We start from the raw sequence: 14170 nt of genomic DNA, 5'->3' as shown, positions 1-14170 counted from the left end.
TTTTAACAGTAGGGTAGACAGTGATGTGCCATTTTCTAAGAATTCTGAGGAGTGAGGGTTCTGTTTATGGAGGGAAAGCAAGTATTTGGTTTTGAAAGTTAAGTTTGATGTGTCTTGGACAACCAGAAGGAGATGTCAACTAACAGCTGAAATGTAAGTCTGGACCTTAGTGGAATGGTCAGGGGAGGGGATACTTTTTTTGAGTCTTCAGTTAAGAATGGCAGCTGCAAGTTGCAACTTGTGGGCTTTCCTGGGGAGGAAGAGATGGCTGCCCAGGGCCCAGCCCTGGGACTTTCCAAGTTTAAAGGCCCAGGGAAGGAAGAAAAGCCAGCCAGGGAGTCTGGGTGGAGATGCCACCAAGCTCTGCTTCCCACCACTGTGGAAAATATTCCTGAAGAGTTGGCAGGAACACATCAAGAAGAAACTTAATGGAATAAAGCATCTAGTTTTCCAGTAAGGCCCGAGGTATGGTGGGGTCAGTAATGGCAGGTGGGAGAAAGAAAAGTGAGCATAGGACTCATGGAAAAGGGAGAGGACTCCTATTGATAAACATGCCCGGCCTTTCCTCTACTTATTTAATTCCCACAATAATCACTAAGTGCTGGGATTGCAGGAGTGAACCACTGCTCCCAGCACTCCTTACTTTTCTAAGACCTCTATTAACTCAAGCAGAGTCAACACTGTCCAACTCAAATAATCAATATTCAGAAAAGCAATAATGTGTAGCACACACTGATAGTTCCTCTGCTGTCTCAGATCACTGGGCAAGAGTGGAGAACAGGACGGAGCTGCAAGTTACTAGAGCTGAATCTGAACGGAGAGGTTTGGGGCACATGTCAGAGCTGCCACTCGTGAAGAGACAACACTGCGCTTCATCCGGAGCCTTCCCCGATCACTCTGGCTCCTTCTCCCTGTCCTGTAGCATTCCAGCTTAGACTGACCTAGAAGTCTGCTAGTGAAACAAGCTTATGAAGCTGTTTAAAATGTTTTTTTTTTTTTTTTTTTTTTTGGGCTGGGTGCAGTGGCTCATGCCTGTAATCCCAGAACTTTGGGAGGCCGAGGCGGGTGGATCATGAGGTCAGGAGTTTGAAACCAGCCTGGTCAACATGGTGAAACCCCATCTCTATCTACTAAAAATACAAAAATTAGCAGGCATGGAGGCGCATGTCTGTAATCTCAGTTACTTGGGAGGCTGAGGCAGGAGAATTGCTTGAACTTGGCAGGCAGAGGTTGCAGTGAGCCAAGATCATGCCATTGCACTCTAGCCTGGGTGACAGGGTGAGACTCCATCTCTAAATAAATAAATAATGTTAAAAAAAAAAAAACTGGTCAGCTTCCAGGTTCATTTAGATAATCTTGAAGCCTAATTTAGAAATATGACCCCTCCCAAAATAAATCCTTTGCCTATCATTAATAACCTGAATGAGCTGGGTGCAGGGATGTGCCCCTGTAGTCCTAGCTCCATAGGAGGCCGAGGCAGGAGGATCGCTTGAGCCCAAAAGTTTGAGACTATCCTGGGCAACATAGTGAGTCTCTCTTAAAAAAAAACTTGAATGACTTGGACTTAATGCGAGCCTTTATGTGACAGGTGTTCCGTAAAGTGCTTTATGCATATTACATATATATAAGCAATACATGTATTATCTCATGAGATCATCACAACCACATAGTGAGGGTGGTATCATTATCCCAATTTCATTGGTGACGGAGCTGAGCCTCAGAGGTGTCCAGCATGCTGCTGGAGAAGAGCTTACTGGTGAGGGGCAGAGCTGCTGAGCAGCCAGGGCTCTCTGAGTGGGACACTCAACATTTCCTTTCATGGCTAGGGGTGAGGACTATTGATTTTGAGCCATGAAGTCACTTCTGTGGTAACTTCCTTAGTGCCTTCTGAGGTCCCTAAGTACTTATGAACACCATTTCTTTCTTTCTTTCTTTCTTTTTGAGACAGAGTCTTGCTCTGTCACCCAGGCTAGAGTGCAGTGGTTCAATATTGGCTCACTGCAACCTCCGTACCTCCTGGGTTCAAGTGATCCTCCTACCCCAGCCTCCCAAGTAGCTGGGATTACAAGTGTGCACCACTATGCCTGGCTAATTCTTGTATTTTTAGTAGAGATGGGGTTTTGCCATGTTGGCCAAGCTGGTCTCGAACTCCTGACCTCAAGTGATCTGCCTGCCTCAGCCTCCCAAAGTGCCGAGATTACAGGTGTGAACCACCATGCCTGGTCACCATTTCTTTCTTGATGTTTTGTTTAATCACCAGCAAGACAAATATGACAAGGAAAGGACCCTTTTTACAACTGAATACATAGGTTATGAACATCCTCTTTGTATTCCACAGTGAAGAGAAAGAGGTGCAAGTGATGGCCTGTGGTGCTGTCTGAGGGCCTGGCCTATCACACAGGCTATAGCCAAGGGTAAAGCCCTGCCCTGGGCCATGATGACACAGACAAAAAAAAATGTCACAATAATGCAACATCTAGGCACTCCACTGGCTCTGTTTTTGAAGGATTTGAACTAGTTTGGCTTCTCAGAAGGACAAATGATTCAGATAAGGCCAAGGCTGCTACCGTGGGCCAGATCCAACCACTAGGCAACTTATAGTTCACTGGAGCTGTAATTCAGCAAATTCAGCTTGGCAGACGTGACTGGCCCTGAGAGTACACCTCACATGCCCCGCCTTCCCTCCACCCGCAGTGGCCTTCCCAGTGACGGGCCCTGCCTCACACTGGAACAGAGCCTTACTGACAAACCAAAGTGCTCACATTTTTAGTTCCATCATGAAAAGCTCCTGCTTGCTTACAGTGGGCAGTCTGTCTCCTGATTTCAGGGTTCTGAGGATTTTCCAAGGCATATAACCTACTCCTTCTTACCCCTCTTTCCCTCGATTATGGATAGCCAGTTCTTCACCAATCCCCTCTTCCTCCTTGAAGCTCTCCCAGTCCAGTTTGGACTTCTCAAGGGTGCTCATTTTCTGTTTCTTGGCACCAATTTTCCCCAAAAGGTTGCTCATGCCACTTGATCTTTTTAACCTAAGGAAAGAAAATATGAAAGAGGTAGCAGGTAAAAACTCTGATCTCCAGATTAACAGTTTTTCTGCTGCACATGGGAATCCCCTAGATTGGAGCCATTTATCTTAGTGGAAGTCATGTTCATATTTGGGGCATTTCCTTCCTGGTGTGGAGAGCACTGTAAGTAAACTGGAATTCTCATGTGCTTTTCCTGCTTAACACCACTGTCTGCTCTCCTGAGCTGCGAACAGGAAATCCTACCTCCTTCAGACCTCTGTAGGCTCTGTGTGGCAGGTCTCTGCTTGCAAGGAGGGGAGGAGCAGCACTTCAGGCAGGGCTTTGGAGTCACATGCCAAGGTCCAACTTCCAGCTTAACTGTGTGACTCTAGGCTAGTTATTTACTGCATGTTCCTTGGTTTCCTAATCTACAAAGCGAATGCTTACTCACAGGCTGTGGTGTATCTTACATGTAAAGGGCTAAAATTGCACTTGGCACAGCATCAAGGTGTAATAAGCATGAGCCACTCTGAGTCACTGTCATCGTTTAAGCTTAAAGCCCCAGGGGGTTCTTTTAACAGAAAGAGAACCAGTTCCCAACACTGATGAGTGAAAAGTCACAGTACTGTAAAAGGGTTCTGAAATCAGTTTCCTTTCAACTCCTGTGAATTGGGCCCTGGTTTTTCCCAGGAGGTAGAGAACATTCCTCACTCTGAAAGCTCACATGCAGAATGTACAGCCTGTGCTCCACTTGCTGGTGATGCTATCATGGACAGTGGGAGAAACCCCAGACGCCCAAATTCAAGTCTTGGCAAGTCAAATATTTCCAGTCATTATTAAACATATGAGATAATGTAAGAAAAGCAAAATGCAGTTAAGATGGTATGAGGGAAGGTTTGGTCTCTTTATGAAATGAAACGAAATCATCTACCAGCATGTAGGAACTTGGAAGTTATTTTCTGCCTCATGGGGATATGCAAGAAAGTTAAACATTTAAAAACCATGAACTAATGTCAAATGGTCTACTGCTAATAATACCTTTACTTGTCTAGAATGTTTGTTCTCCAAGTGCTTTTGTAGCCATGATCTCATCTAACTCTTACTAAGGCTTGTGACACAGGACCCAGTCTCAGCGTTGGAAGGGATCACCTTTGAAACAACCTAGTATCACCCTAACCCATTCTGAAACCCCACGTCCCTGCCGCACAGCACGGTGAACGACCACTCACCCCCTGTGCCTAGGGTGAGCCAACAGGTCAACGTCCACACTGAACAACAGACTGCTGGGACTGAACAATGACCCTAAGCATTCTCATTCTATTAACTTTAGTAGAAAGGATGTCAGCTTCCCTGTTTGGGTCACACCCCAGTACATGCTGAGCTTAAGATCAACTCAGAATAGGCTGGGCAAGCTTCATTATCTTTGTATTAAGTTGGACAAATAAACAAAGTTCAGAGAGGTTAAATGAAAAAACACGGGTCAAAGCAATAGACAACACAGATCCGGGACAAAGCAAGACCTCTCCCGACTCTCAGTCTGCACTGCACTATCTCACCTCCAGATGAGAAGTGACTGGAGAGATTTTCTCTTTAGTTACTTTACTTCCCAGTTTGCTTAAGAGAACTCCAACAGCTCTTCATGAACTTTCAATTCATATCTTCTAAGCACTGTTTTCTAGACAACTCAACTCTTACAATGTCATGCGCGCGCGCACACACACACACACACACACACACACACTTTCTCTTTCACCATTTTACCAGGAATGGACCATGAGTGGGGATATGGAAACTTACTGTGTCTCAAATCTTTTTCCTTCTCATCTTCCTTACTGCTACTACCCGACTTCTCATTCTTATATCACCTGGATAACTAAACAGCCTCTTTACTTGTCTCCCTAACCTGTTTTTCCCCATCCTCACTCAATGGTTCTATCCTGGTATCTACTGACATGCTGTAATTAGACTGAATATTCCAAAACACAAAGCTTATCATGTCTTTCTGCTTAAATGTCTCTTCACTGACTCCTTTTTATTTTATTTTTATTTTTTGAGACTGGAGTTTCTCTCGTTGCCCAGGCTGGAACGCAGTGGCATGATCTCGGCTCACTACAACCTCCACCTCCCGGGTTCAAGCAATTCTCCTGCCTCAGCCTCCCAAGTAGCTGGGATTACAGGTGCCCTCCACCACGCCTGGCTAATTTTTTGTATTTTTAATAGACAGGGTTTCGCCATGTTGGGCAGGCTAGTCTCAAACTCCTGACCTCGGGTGATCTGCCCACTTTGGCCTCCCAAAGTGCTGGGATTACAGGTGTGAGCCACTGAGGCCAGGCCCATTGACCTCTTTTTAAAATATAATAATTAAAATAAATTTTTATGTATTTACTCTTTTAGAGACAGGTTCTCACTCTGTTACCCAGGCTGGAGTACAGCAGTGAAATCACAGCTCACTACAGCCTCAACCTTCCTGGGTCAAGTGATCCTCCCACCTCAGCCTCCTGAGTTGCTGAGACTACTGGTGTGTGACACCACGTTCAACTAATTTTTTTATGTTTTGTAGAGATAGGGTCTTGCTATGTTGCCCAAGGCTGGTCTCAAACTCTTGGACTCAAGCAATCCTCCTGCCTTGGTCTCCCGAAATACTGGGATTATAGGCATGAGCCACCATATCAAGCCTTATCTCAGCTTTAAAACCACTTCCCGGCCGGGCGCGGTGGCTCAAGCCTGTAATCCCAGCACTTTGGGAGGCCGAGACGGGCGGATCACGAGGTCAGGAGATCGAGACCATCCTGGCTAACACGGTGAAACCCCATCTCTACTAAAAAAAAAATACAAAAAACTAGCCAGGCGAGGTGGCGGCGCCTGTAGTCCCAGCTACTCGGGAGGCTGAGGCAGGAGAATGGCGTGAACCCGGGAGGCGGAGCTTGCAGTGAGCTGAGATCCGGCCACAGCACTCCAGCCTGGGTGACAGAGCGAGACTCCGTCTCAAAAAAAAAAAAAAAAAACCACTTCCCCCAGGAAGCCTTCCCTCATCTCTGGGTTAGGTGCCCCTGTTGGTATTTCTATCATACCAGTTCTTTTCATATGGGAACACTAATTTTTCTTTAGATGCTTGTGAACCTCTATTTCGGCTGCAGCTGTACTAGATGGTTCTGGGCAAGTGCAGGTTCATTCACTGTTGACAACACCCCACCAAAAGCATATGCCTGAAGACTTTCCATTTCTGGCTGCAGGATCTCCTCTGAGCCTGCCTGCATGCCACAAGTACTGCCTGGGCAGTGGTGGAGCTCAAGCCATTGGGACTAGCCTGAAGGAACACAAAAGCTGGTGGTTAAATGGCCAGCTCCTACCCCTCACAAGGGAGCTGCAGGAGGTGCCCTGAATGCTTCTCAGAAATTCTGGTGCCATCAAGTCCTTGTGGCCTTGGAATTGTACTATTTTATTTTATTTTTTTATTATACTTTAAGTTCTAGGGCACATGTGCATAACGTGCAGGTTTGTTACATATGTATACTTGTGCCATGTTGGTGTGCTGCACCCATCAACTCGTCAGCACCCATCAATTCATCATTTATATCATGTATAACTCCCAATGCAATCCCTCCCCCCTCCCCCCTCCCCATGATAGGCCCCAGTGTGTGATGTTCCCCTTCCCGAGTCCAGGTGATCTCATTGTTCAGTTCCCACCTATGAGTGAGAACAGGAATTGTACTCTTATATTAACTTTTCCTTCTTCTTTGTGTCATTCTTTCCACCACTCACACCTGCTTCCTGGGATCGTTTCCCAAATAAACTCTCTGCACTCAAAATCCTTGTCTTACGTTCTGCTTTGAGGGGAATCTAACTAAGGCTTTTAGGAGAAAAATTATTTTCCTCGTGTAGTCTTATCTTTCTGTGATTTAAGTTCCTGTGTCTCCAAACCTCTCTACCCATTGACAGAGTTCTGTGAACAATGAGCACTCAATAAAGTCAACCATGTCACCTGGATTACAGAACCAATTCATGGAAGAGAATCAGATCTTTGTAGGACAAAATAGTTTTTAGAGCACTTCTACACTGAAGATTTTACAGGAAATAATTCACTTTTATTCTTCCATCAGCTCTCAACAGCCCAGGGTTCGCCATTTAATTTGGGCAGCACCACAGGCTATGTATGCCACCTCTCCCCTTCAGCCTACAGCTCCAGTGGTATTCCTGGGTTAGGCCATCTTTTTGACGAATTACTTTGAGAAGTCTAGGAGAAACTTGATTTTTTGATGCACAGCAGTGAGAGGTTTCCAGAAAGGAAAAAAACCGTAATACCCCTTTGGCTTGCTCACCATAAAACATCAGTAAAATGTCAACTGTGCTATTATGCTTTTGGGGAAGGCTTCCAGCTCTCCTTTCACTGGGTCATTAACATGGTGTAAGATGTCCTAATGTGATAGTCTGTAAAGCAAAATGATATGTCTTTTATTTGAGACTAACTCAAAGTGAATGACACACTGATAGCAGCAGCCAGAACACACAGGGGGGCTCATCATAACCAGGAGACCAGCAGCTTCTTCCTAGAACCTGGTGTGTGGGCTCCCTCAAGGTTCTGAGCCCTCCCACTCACCCTCCCACCCTGACAGGGGTTTCAGTGTCCTAATCCTGGCATCATTTCAGCACAGCTTTCAGAAAGGCAGATTTACTGTGACCTTGCCCCTTTCTCTGACACAAAGGTACATCAACCAGGCTTTCAGGAAGCCAAGGCAGGAGAGAATCAGTATCTGGGCAGGGGCCGCTGACCCTATTCTGAGAAAGAACACAGGAAAACCTACTTCAGCCACATACCTAACCTCTGAGAACTGTGGCTAGCAGGGGACAAACCAGCACTGGCTCTCCAGGCGTCTGGCAGCTGTGTATATTGGAATGGGGAAGTCAGAATTCCCTTGTAGATTTGTTTTCATCAAGAACCAATCCAGTTCCAGACCAACAGAACCACTGGTTTCTTTGTTCTGGATCCTAAGCCGTAGGGCAAGGTACTGCCAGAAAGTCTGCTTTAACAGACCACCCTTCAGATGACGGTACTTCATTGAGTCAAGAGACTCCTCACCCACCTGCTGCAAGTCAAAGTTCGAAGAAATGCACCATGCACTTGCTCACCCAGATTACATCCCGAATGTTATGCTGAGGGACTCTGGAATGTTATTACCAAGATGTTTCCAATGTCACAATGACATTGCAACCACCTCCTCCTGAACATAACGTGACTTTGTTGACCTTACTACCATAAATTTGATGTAAAGACTAATCCTGTTCAAGGAATGTGGCCTTTGCTTTCACCAGCCAGCTTCCATGCCATAAGAGAGCGTGGCTGAGTGCAGCTCATACTGGTGAAAGAGACACTTATTTTCCAAGCTTATCTTTCTTGCGTATTTTGTTCAGTTATCCATCAATCAGCAATTATCTTCAACTCCCTTCCCACCATGCCAGACCAAGACCTATCATAACACCAGACACCAACCAAGACCTTGATTAAGAAACTCAGAAAAGGCCGGGCACGGTGGCTCAAGCCTGTAATCCCAGCACTTTGGGAGGCCGAGACGGGTGGATCACGAGGTCAGGAGATCGAGACCATCCTGGCTAACACGGTGAAACCCCGTCTCTACTAAAAATACAAAAACTAGCCGGGCGAGGTGGAGGGCGCCTGTAGTCCCAGCTACTTGGGAGGCTGAGGCAGGAGAATGGCGTAAACCGGGAGGCGGAGCTTGCAGTGAGCTGAGATCTGGCCACTGCACTCCAGTCCGGGCGATAGAGCGAGACTCCGCCTCAAAAAAAAAAAAAAAAAAAAAAAGAAACTCAGAAAAGTAAAAGAGACACAGAATGTAAAATGACAGGTCATGTTTTTCCTTTCTAGGTTCAAAGTTTATAATGATAATTTTTCTAGAACTTACTCTGCTTCTCTTTAGCAAAAGAAATGTAATTTTAACAAAAATGTCATTGTAACTAAACAATAAACTTCATCCTGTTGAGTCTGTCATAGAGATATTATGGTAACTTGTTTACTTTGTTCCATGTCCATTAGCATGGACTTGGATTTGTCCAACCGATTGATTTTGTAGCAAGAGCACTGTTCTATCTGACCATCCTCAGCAATGCCTGGGATCCTGCTGTTTGTTTAAAAGAGGCAGTGGAAAGGAGCTGGGAGAGTAACTTGCCAAGTGGAAAGGCTGACAGGGCTTACCAACTGTTTGTGAAGATGGTAGGAAGATCTTTCCTGGTGATCTTTAAAATCATCCCCAGGTACCCAGCCATCTCACAGAATAGAATTATAGGTTTGGAAAGGAACTCAGAGTCATTCATTCATTGTATTCATCCAACAGAGATTACTGAGAACTTACTCTCTACCAGACACTGTGCTCAGAATGGGGATATAAAAATATATAAAGCTTAATTTTCGGCTTCAAAACAAAAATCCAGTGGAGGACAGATCAACATACAGGCAAACTGTAACCACATATTATGAGGGCACAAAAGAAGAAGAGTTGAAGGGATGTTTAGTCCAACCTCCTTATTTTATAGATCAGTCAACTAAACTCCAAAAGGTTAAGAAACCTGCCCAAGTTTATAGCAGAAGACTTGGGATTAGTACTCAGTGCTCTTGATGCCCAGACTACTGTCTTTTCCACCTTGCTTGGTGCTAGATTTAAGTCCGAGTAGCTGGGACTATACACATATGTGACCAAACCCAGACAATTTAAAAAACATTTTTGTACAGACAACGATCTTGCTATTTTGCCCAGGCTGGTCTTGAACTCCTGGCCTCCATCATCCCACTTTGGCCTCTCAAAGTGCTGGGATTAGAGGTGTGAGTCACTATGTCCAATCTATTACATTTTTTTTTTTTTTTTTTTTTGAGGCGGAGTCTCGCTCTGTCGCCCGGACTGGAGTGCAGTGGCCGGATCTCAGCTCACTGCAAGCTCCGCCTCCCAGGTTTACCCATTCTCCTGCCTCAGCCTCCCGAGTAGCTGGGACTACAGGCACCCGCCACCTCGCCCGGCTAGTTTTTGTATTTTTAGTAGAGACGGGGTTTCACCGTGTTAGCCAGGATGGTCTCGATCTCCTGACCTCGTGATCCGCCGGTCTCGGCCTCCCAAAGTGCTGGGATTACAGGCTTGAGCCACTGCGTCCGGCCCAATCTATTACATTTTTAATGGACTAAATCCCCATGATTTGACAATGGACTCACCCAAAGACTATTTTTCTCATAACAAAATATTCAACACTACACTTGAACTGACAGACCAGTACCAAAAGTGGACTGCAAGGATAGGGTTAACACGTGTACAGAAACACCACTGACCTTTACTCTAAACTTCAACAAGTGAAGGCTGGATTAAGTCTATGCCTTCCATCTAACAGCCTGGATAATCACTAAAATGTAACTTATTTGGAACAAAAATTCTTTGGCAGAGACACGCAGTTTCCCTAGTATTTGTCATCTGCTTACAATGTAGGAATGGACCTTTACAATTTTTTTTTTTTAAAGAAATAGAGTCTTGCTATGTTGCCCAGACTGGCCCCGAACTCCTGGGCTCAAGCAATCTTCCTGCCTCAGCTTACTAAGTAGCTGGGACTATAGGCTCACACCACTGCACCCATCAGGAATGAATCTTTTTGTAGCTCATTCATGAACTATTAATATTGTCCAGAGCCATGGAAGGTCTGACACTGGCTTGGCACTCTCTAAGAAACAGGAAGAAAGCAAGCTTATGAAGCTAATTCTTTGTTGAGGGTTGTCTGTCTGGAACCAGGGTTTCTCTTTCACATTTTCTCTGGAATTAGCTAAAATCCATAAGACTAAAAAGTACAACTCAAATCCCTGGGCAAATTTCACTACCCACCTGTATAAATCTCTAAGTAATCTCCCCAAAGCCCAAGATTAGACCACTCAAGGAAATGGACTGGAAGCCACTGATGGCATATTAGGGAGGTAGTTTAACTCCCGTTCACTTCTCAACACTGTATTGACAGTACTCTATGGGTCAACGGCCTCAGGAAAGCAGAAAACCAGAAGTATGACAAGTTCCAAATATTTTAAACCTCTTGTGGCTTGAAAAATTGCCAGTACTTTTAAATCTATTAATAAAGTTGATAACAGTGCCAGTAAAAAAAGTGCCATCTATCAGCAAAAGGCAAAAAGAAAAGCTGGCAAATAGCAACAGCTTTACTGTTTTTATACAAATAGAAAATGATTTATTCCTCAGTTCTACTGTTCTTTGCTAAGCCAATAATGAAGGGCACTTACATTTATCTGATTTGATTTCAGCTGCTCTATATCTTTATAACATGTGTCTGAAACATACCTATTTTAGTGACAGAAGTCCTGAATTCTAGTATCTCCTGAAACATATTACAGAAAGCCCTTGCCAACCCTTCCTTCCATGTGTTGTTGAGCGGAGGTGTGGTGTGTTCTGCCCTGTTCTGGCCTCTCAGCTGACTGTCAAGGAGAACTAAGAAATTTTAGCTGACTTTGGTTCTATTTAAATGAAGAGCTCTTCCTATATAAGATACCACCATCCGTTTGTAATTACTAAGACAAGGACTGTTTTCCCAAAAGCAGTAGAGGTACTCTAAATGCACAGACTCCTGGTCTCTATTATAATCAAGGGCATTCATTTTGAGAATGTCAGATGGGGATTGGGGCTCTCAAGTGACACGGAAATGGACTTTTTCTCTGGGACAAGCGAACTGACCTGCTGGGCAGTCTCAGTACAAGGACCAAGAGAAAGCTAACATTCTTCTCTGAGAAGAACAGTCCTTTACTGGTCTATTGTTCCACTGCAACCAACCAACTCAGTGGCTTTGGGTCTCTTGCCCACAAAGAGTAATGTGTTGTTTGTGTTTATTACTCTGCTTACTTCAGACCTTTCAGAGAAGCTCTACATTTGATAAGTGTTAGGAAAGTGCAGATCCTCTTCCACACCCTTCCTTGGTGCATGTAAAACATCTGTGATGCTTGGTTCATGCATATAATGCAGAGAGAAATGCTGCAGGAAGATGTAAAAGAACTTGTGCTACCAGGTAAGCATGTGAGAGTTTTTTTTGTTTTTTTGAGACAGGGTCTCGCTCTGTCATCCAGGCTGGAGAGCAGTGGCGTGATCTCGGCTCACTACAGCCTCTGCCTCCTGGGTTCAAGCGATTCTCCTGCCTCAGCCTCCTGACAGCTGGGATTACAGGCACCCACCATCACACTCAGCTAATTTATGTATTTTTAGTAGTGACAGGGTTTCACCATGTTGGCCAGGCTGGTCGCCATAAGGCCCGGCCTCAAGTGATCTGCCCGCTTGGGCCTCCCATGGTGCTGGGATTACAGACGTGAGCCTCCCTCCGTGCCCGGTTGGCATGTGAGTTTTAAGGTGTGCGAGTGTTCATTCCACTCTTGCCTCTGAGGGAAGTTATATGGTGAAACATGCCTTGGTTCTTCAGAAAGCAAAACATCATCAAGCTGTCTTCTCTCTTTGCATGTATTCTCTTGAATTACATAAAAGAAATTCCACAGAGAATCTCATGTTGAAAGTTTGAGTTGCTGTCCCTAACCAAAGCAAATGAGATGTCTTAAAGTCAAATGAGTGTTAGTTTTTGTTTGTTTGTTTTTTGAGACAGAGCCCTGCTCTGTTGCCCGAGCTAGAGTGCAGTGGCATGCTCTTGGCTCACTGCAACCTCTGCTGCCGGGGTTCAAGCAATTCTCCTGCCTCAGCCTCTCGAGTAGCTGGGGTTACAGGTGCCCGCTACCATGCTAATTTTTGCATTTTTAATAGAGATGGGGTTTCGCCATGTTGGTCAGGCTGGTCTTGAACGCCCAACCTCAGGTGATCTGCACGCCTCAGCCTCCCAAAGTGCAGAGATTACAGGCGTGAACCATCGCACCTGGCCTTGTTCATTGTTATATTTGTCTATTTGAAAAGAAAGAAAAGGAAGTGAATAACTACCTTCAATGGCAGTAAGATAAGTTACTTAATGGGCTACAACAAGGAATACCAATACATGGAAGTGCCAATACATGCTACAACATGGATGGACCATGAAAACATTATGCTAAGTGAGAGAAGCCAGGAACAAAGGACCATATATTGTATGATTCCATTATATGAAATGTCCAGAATAGACAAACCTACACAGAAAGTAGTTTAAGGGTTGCCAGGGTCAAGGAGAAATGGGGTTAGGAGTTGGGGGTGGTAGTTGCTGACAGCTAATGACAGATAAAGGGTGCAGGGTTTCTTTCTGGAATAATGAGTATGTCCTAAGTTGTAGTGATGCATAATTCTGCAAATATACTAAAAGCCATTTAACTGTAGACTAGTATGGGAATTATACCTATAAGCTGTTTTGAAAAATGATAAATGACTACTCTTTCTCTAGGTACTGGATTTATACGCTCAATTTATCTTTTATCATTCAGGAAAAATAAAAGGAAATAAAGGAAATTTTTATTTTTATTTTGAGACGGAGTCTCGCTGTCACCCAGGCTGGAGTGCAGTAGCACAATCTCGGGTCACTGCCACCTCTGCCTACTGAGTTCAAGCAATTTTCCTGCCTCAGTCTCCCACATAGCTGGGATTACAAGCACCTGCCACCATGCCTGGCTAACTTTTGTATTTTTAGTAGAGATGCAGGTTTCACAATGTTGGCCAGGCTGGTCTTCATCTCCTGACCTCAAGTGATCCACCTGCCTCAGCCTCCCAAAGTGCAGAGATTACAGGTGTGAGCCACCATACCCGGCCAGGAAAATGTTATTAAAGCAAAAATGTGTTTCCTGGACCCACAAAAGCATCACATAATTGGGCCATCATTTGGCCAACCTAAAGAAAGGCTTTAGCCTAGGCGACATGGCAAAACCCCGTCTCTACAAAAAATTTGCCAGATGTGATGGTGTGTGCCTGTAGTCCCAGCTACTTGGGGGGCTGAGGTGGGAGGATTGCTTGAGCCTGGGAGGCGGAGGTTGCAGTGAGCCGAGATCATGCCACTACACACCAGCCTGGGTGACAGAGTGAGACCCTATCTCAAAAAAAAAAAATAAATAAATAAAATAAAATAAAAGAAAAAAAGAGAAGGGTTTGCTAGCAGAGCAATTTATAATAATGATATTCAATAATGAGAAATGGGTGCTGGCATTAATCAGCCTTGAGGCTGGCTCTTGC

At 44.8% G+C, this 14170-nt stretch overlaps 1 protein-coding gene across 2 annotated transcripts in view; it reads right to left on the bottom strand.

Annotated features, from left to right (window-relative positions):
• Window positions 1-14170, bottom strand: part of CFDP1 (craniofacial development protein 1) — a 154451-nt gene that overhangs the window by 7037 nt on the left and 133244 nt on the right. The window contains exon 6 of one of the 2 annotated variants that reach the window (XM_010382975.1): window positions 2871-3029. The exons of the other annotated variant lie outside the window; for it this stretch is intronic. Coding sequence (XP_010381277.1) covers window positions 2871-3029 — 159 coding nt within the window. The remainder of the gene's footprint in view (window positions 1-2870; window positions 3030-14170) is intronic. 2 annotated transcript variants of the gene reach the window in all.

Source organism: Rhinopithecus roxellana, chromosome 20, assembly GCF_007565055.1.
Source record: "Rhinopithecus roxellana isolate Shanxi Qingling chromosome 20, ASM756505v1, whole genome shotgun sequence".
In the NCBI taxonomy this organism is placed as follows: domain Eukaryota; kingdom Metazoa; phylum Chordata; class Mammalia; order Primates; family Cercopithecidae; genus Rhinopithecus; species Rhinopithecus roxellana.
This window is presented reverse-complemented; position numbering and strand designations above follow the sequence as displayed.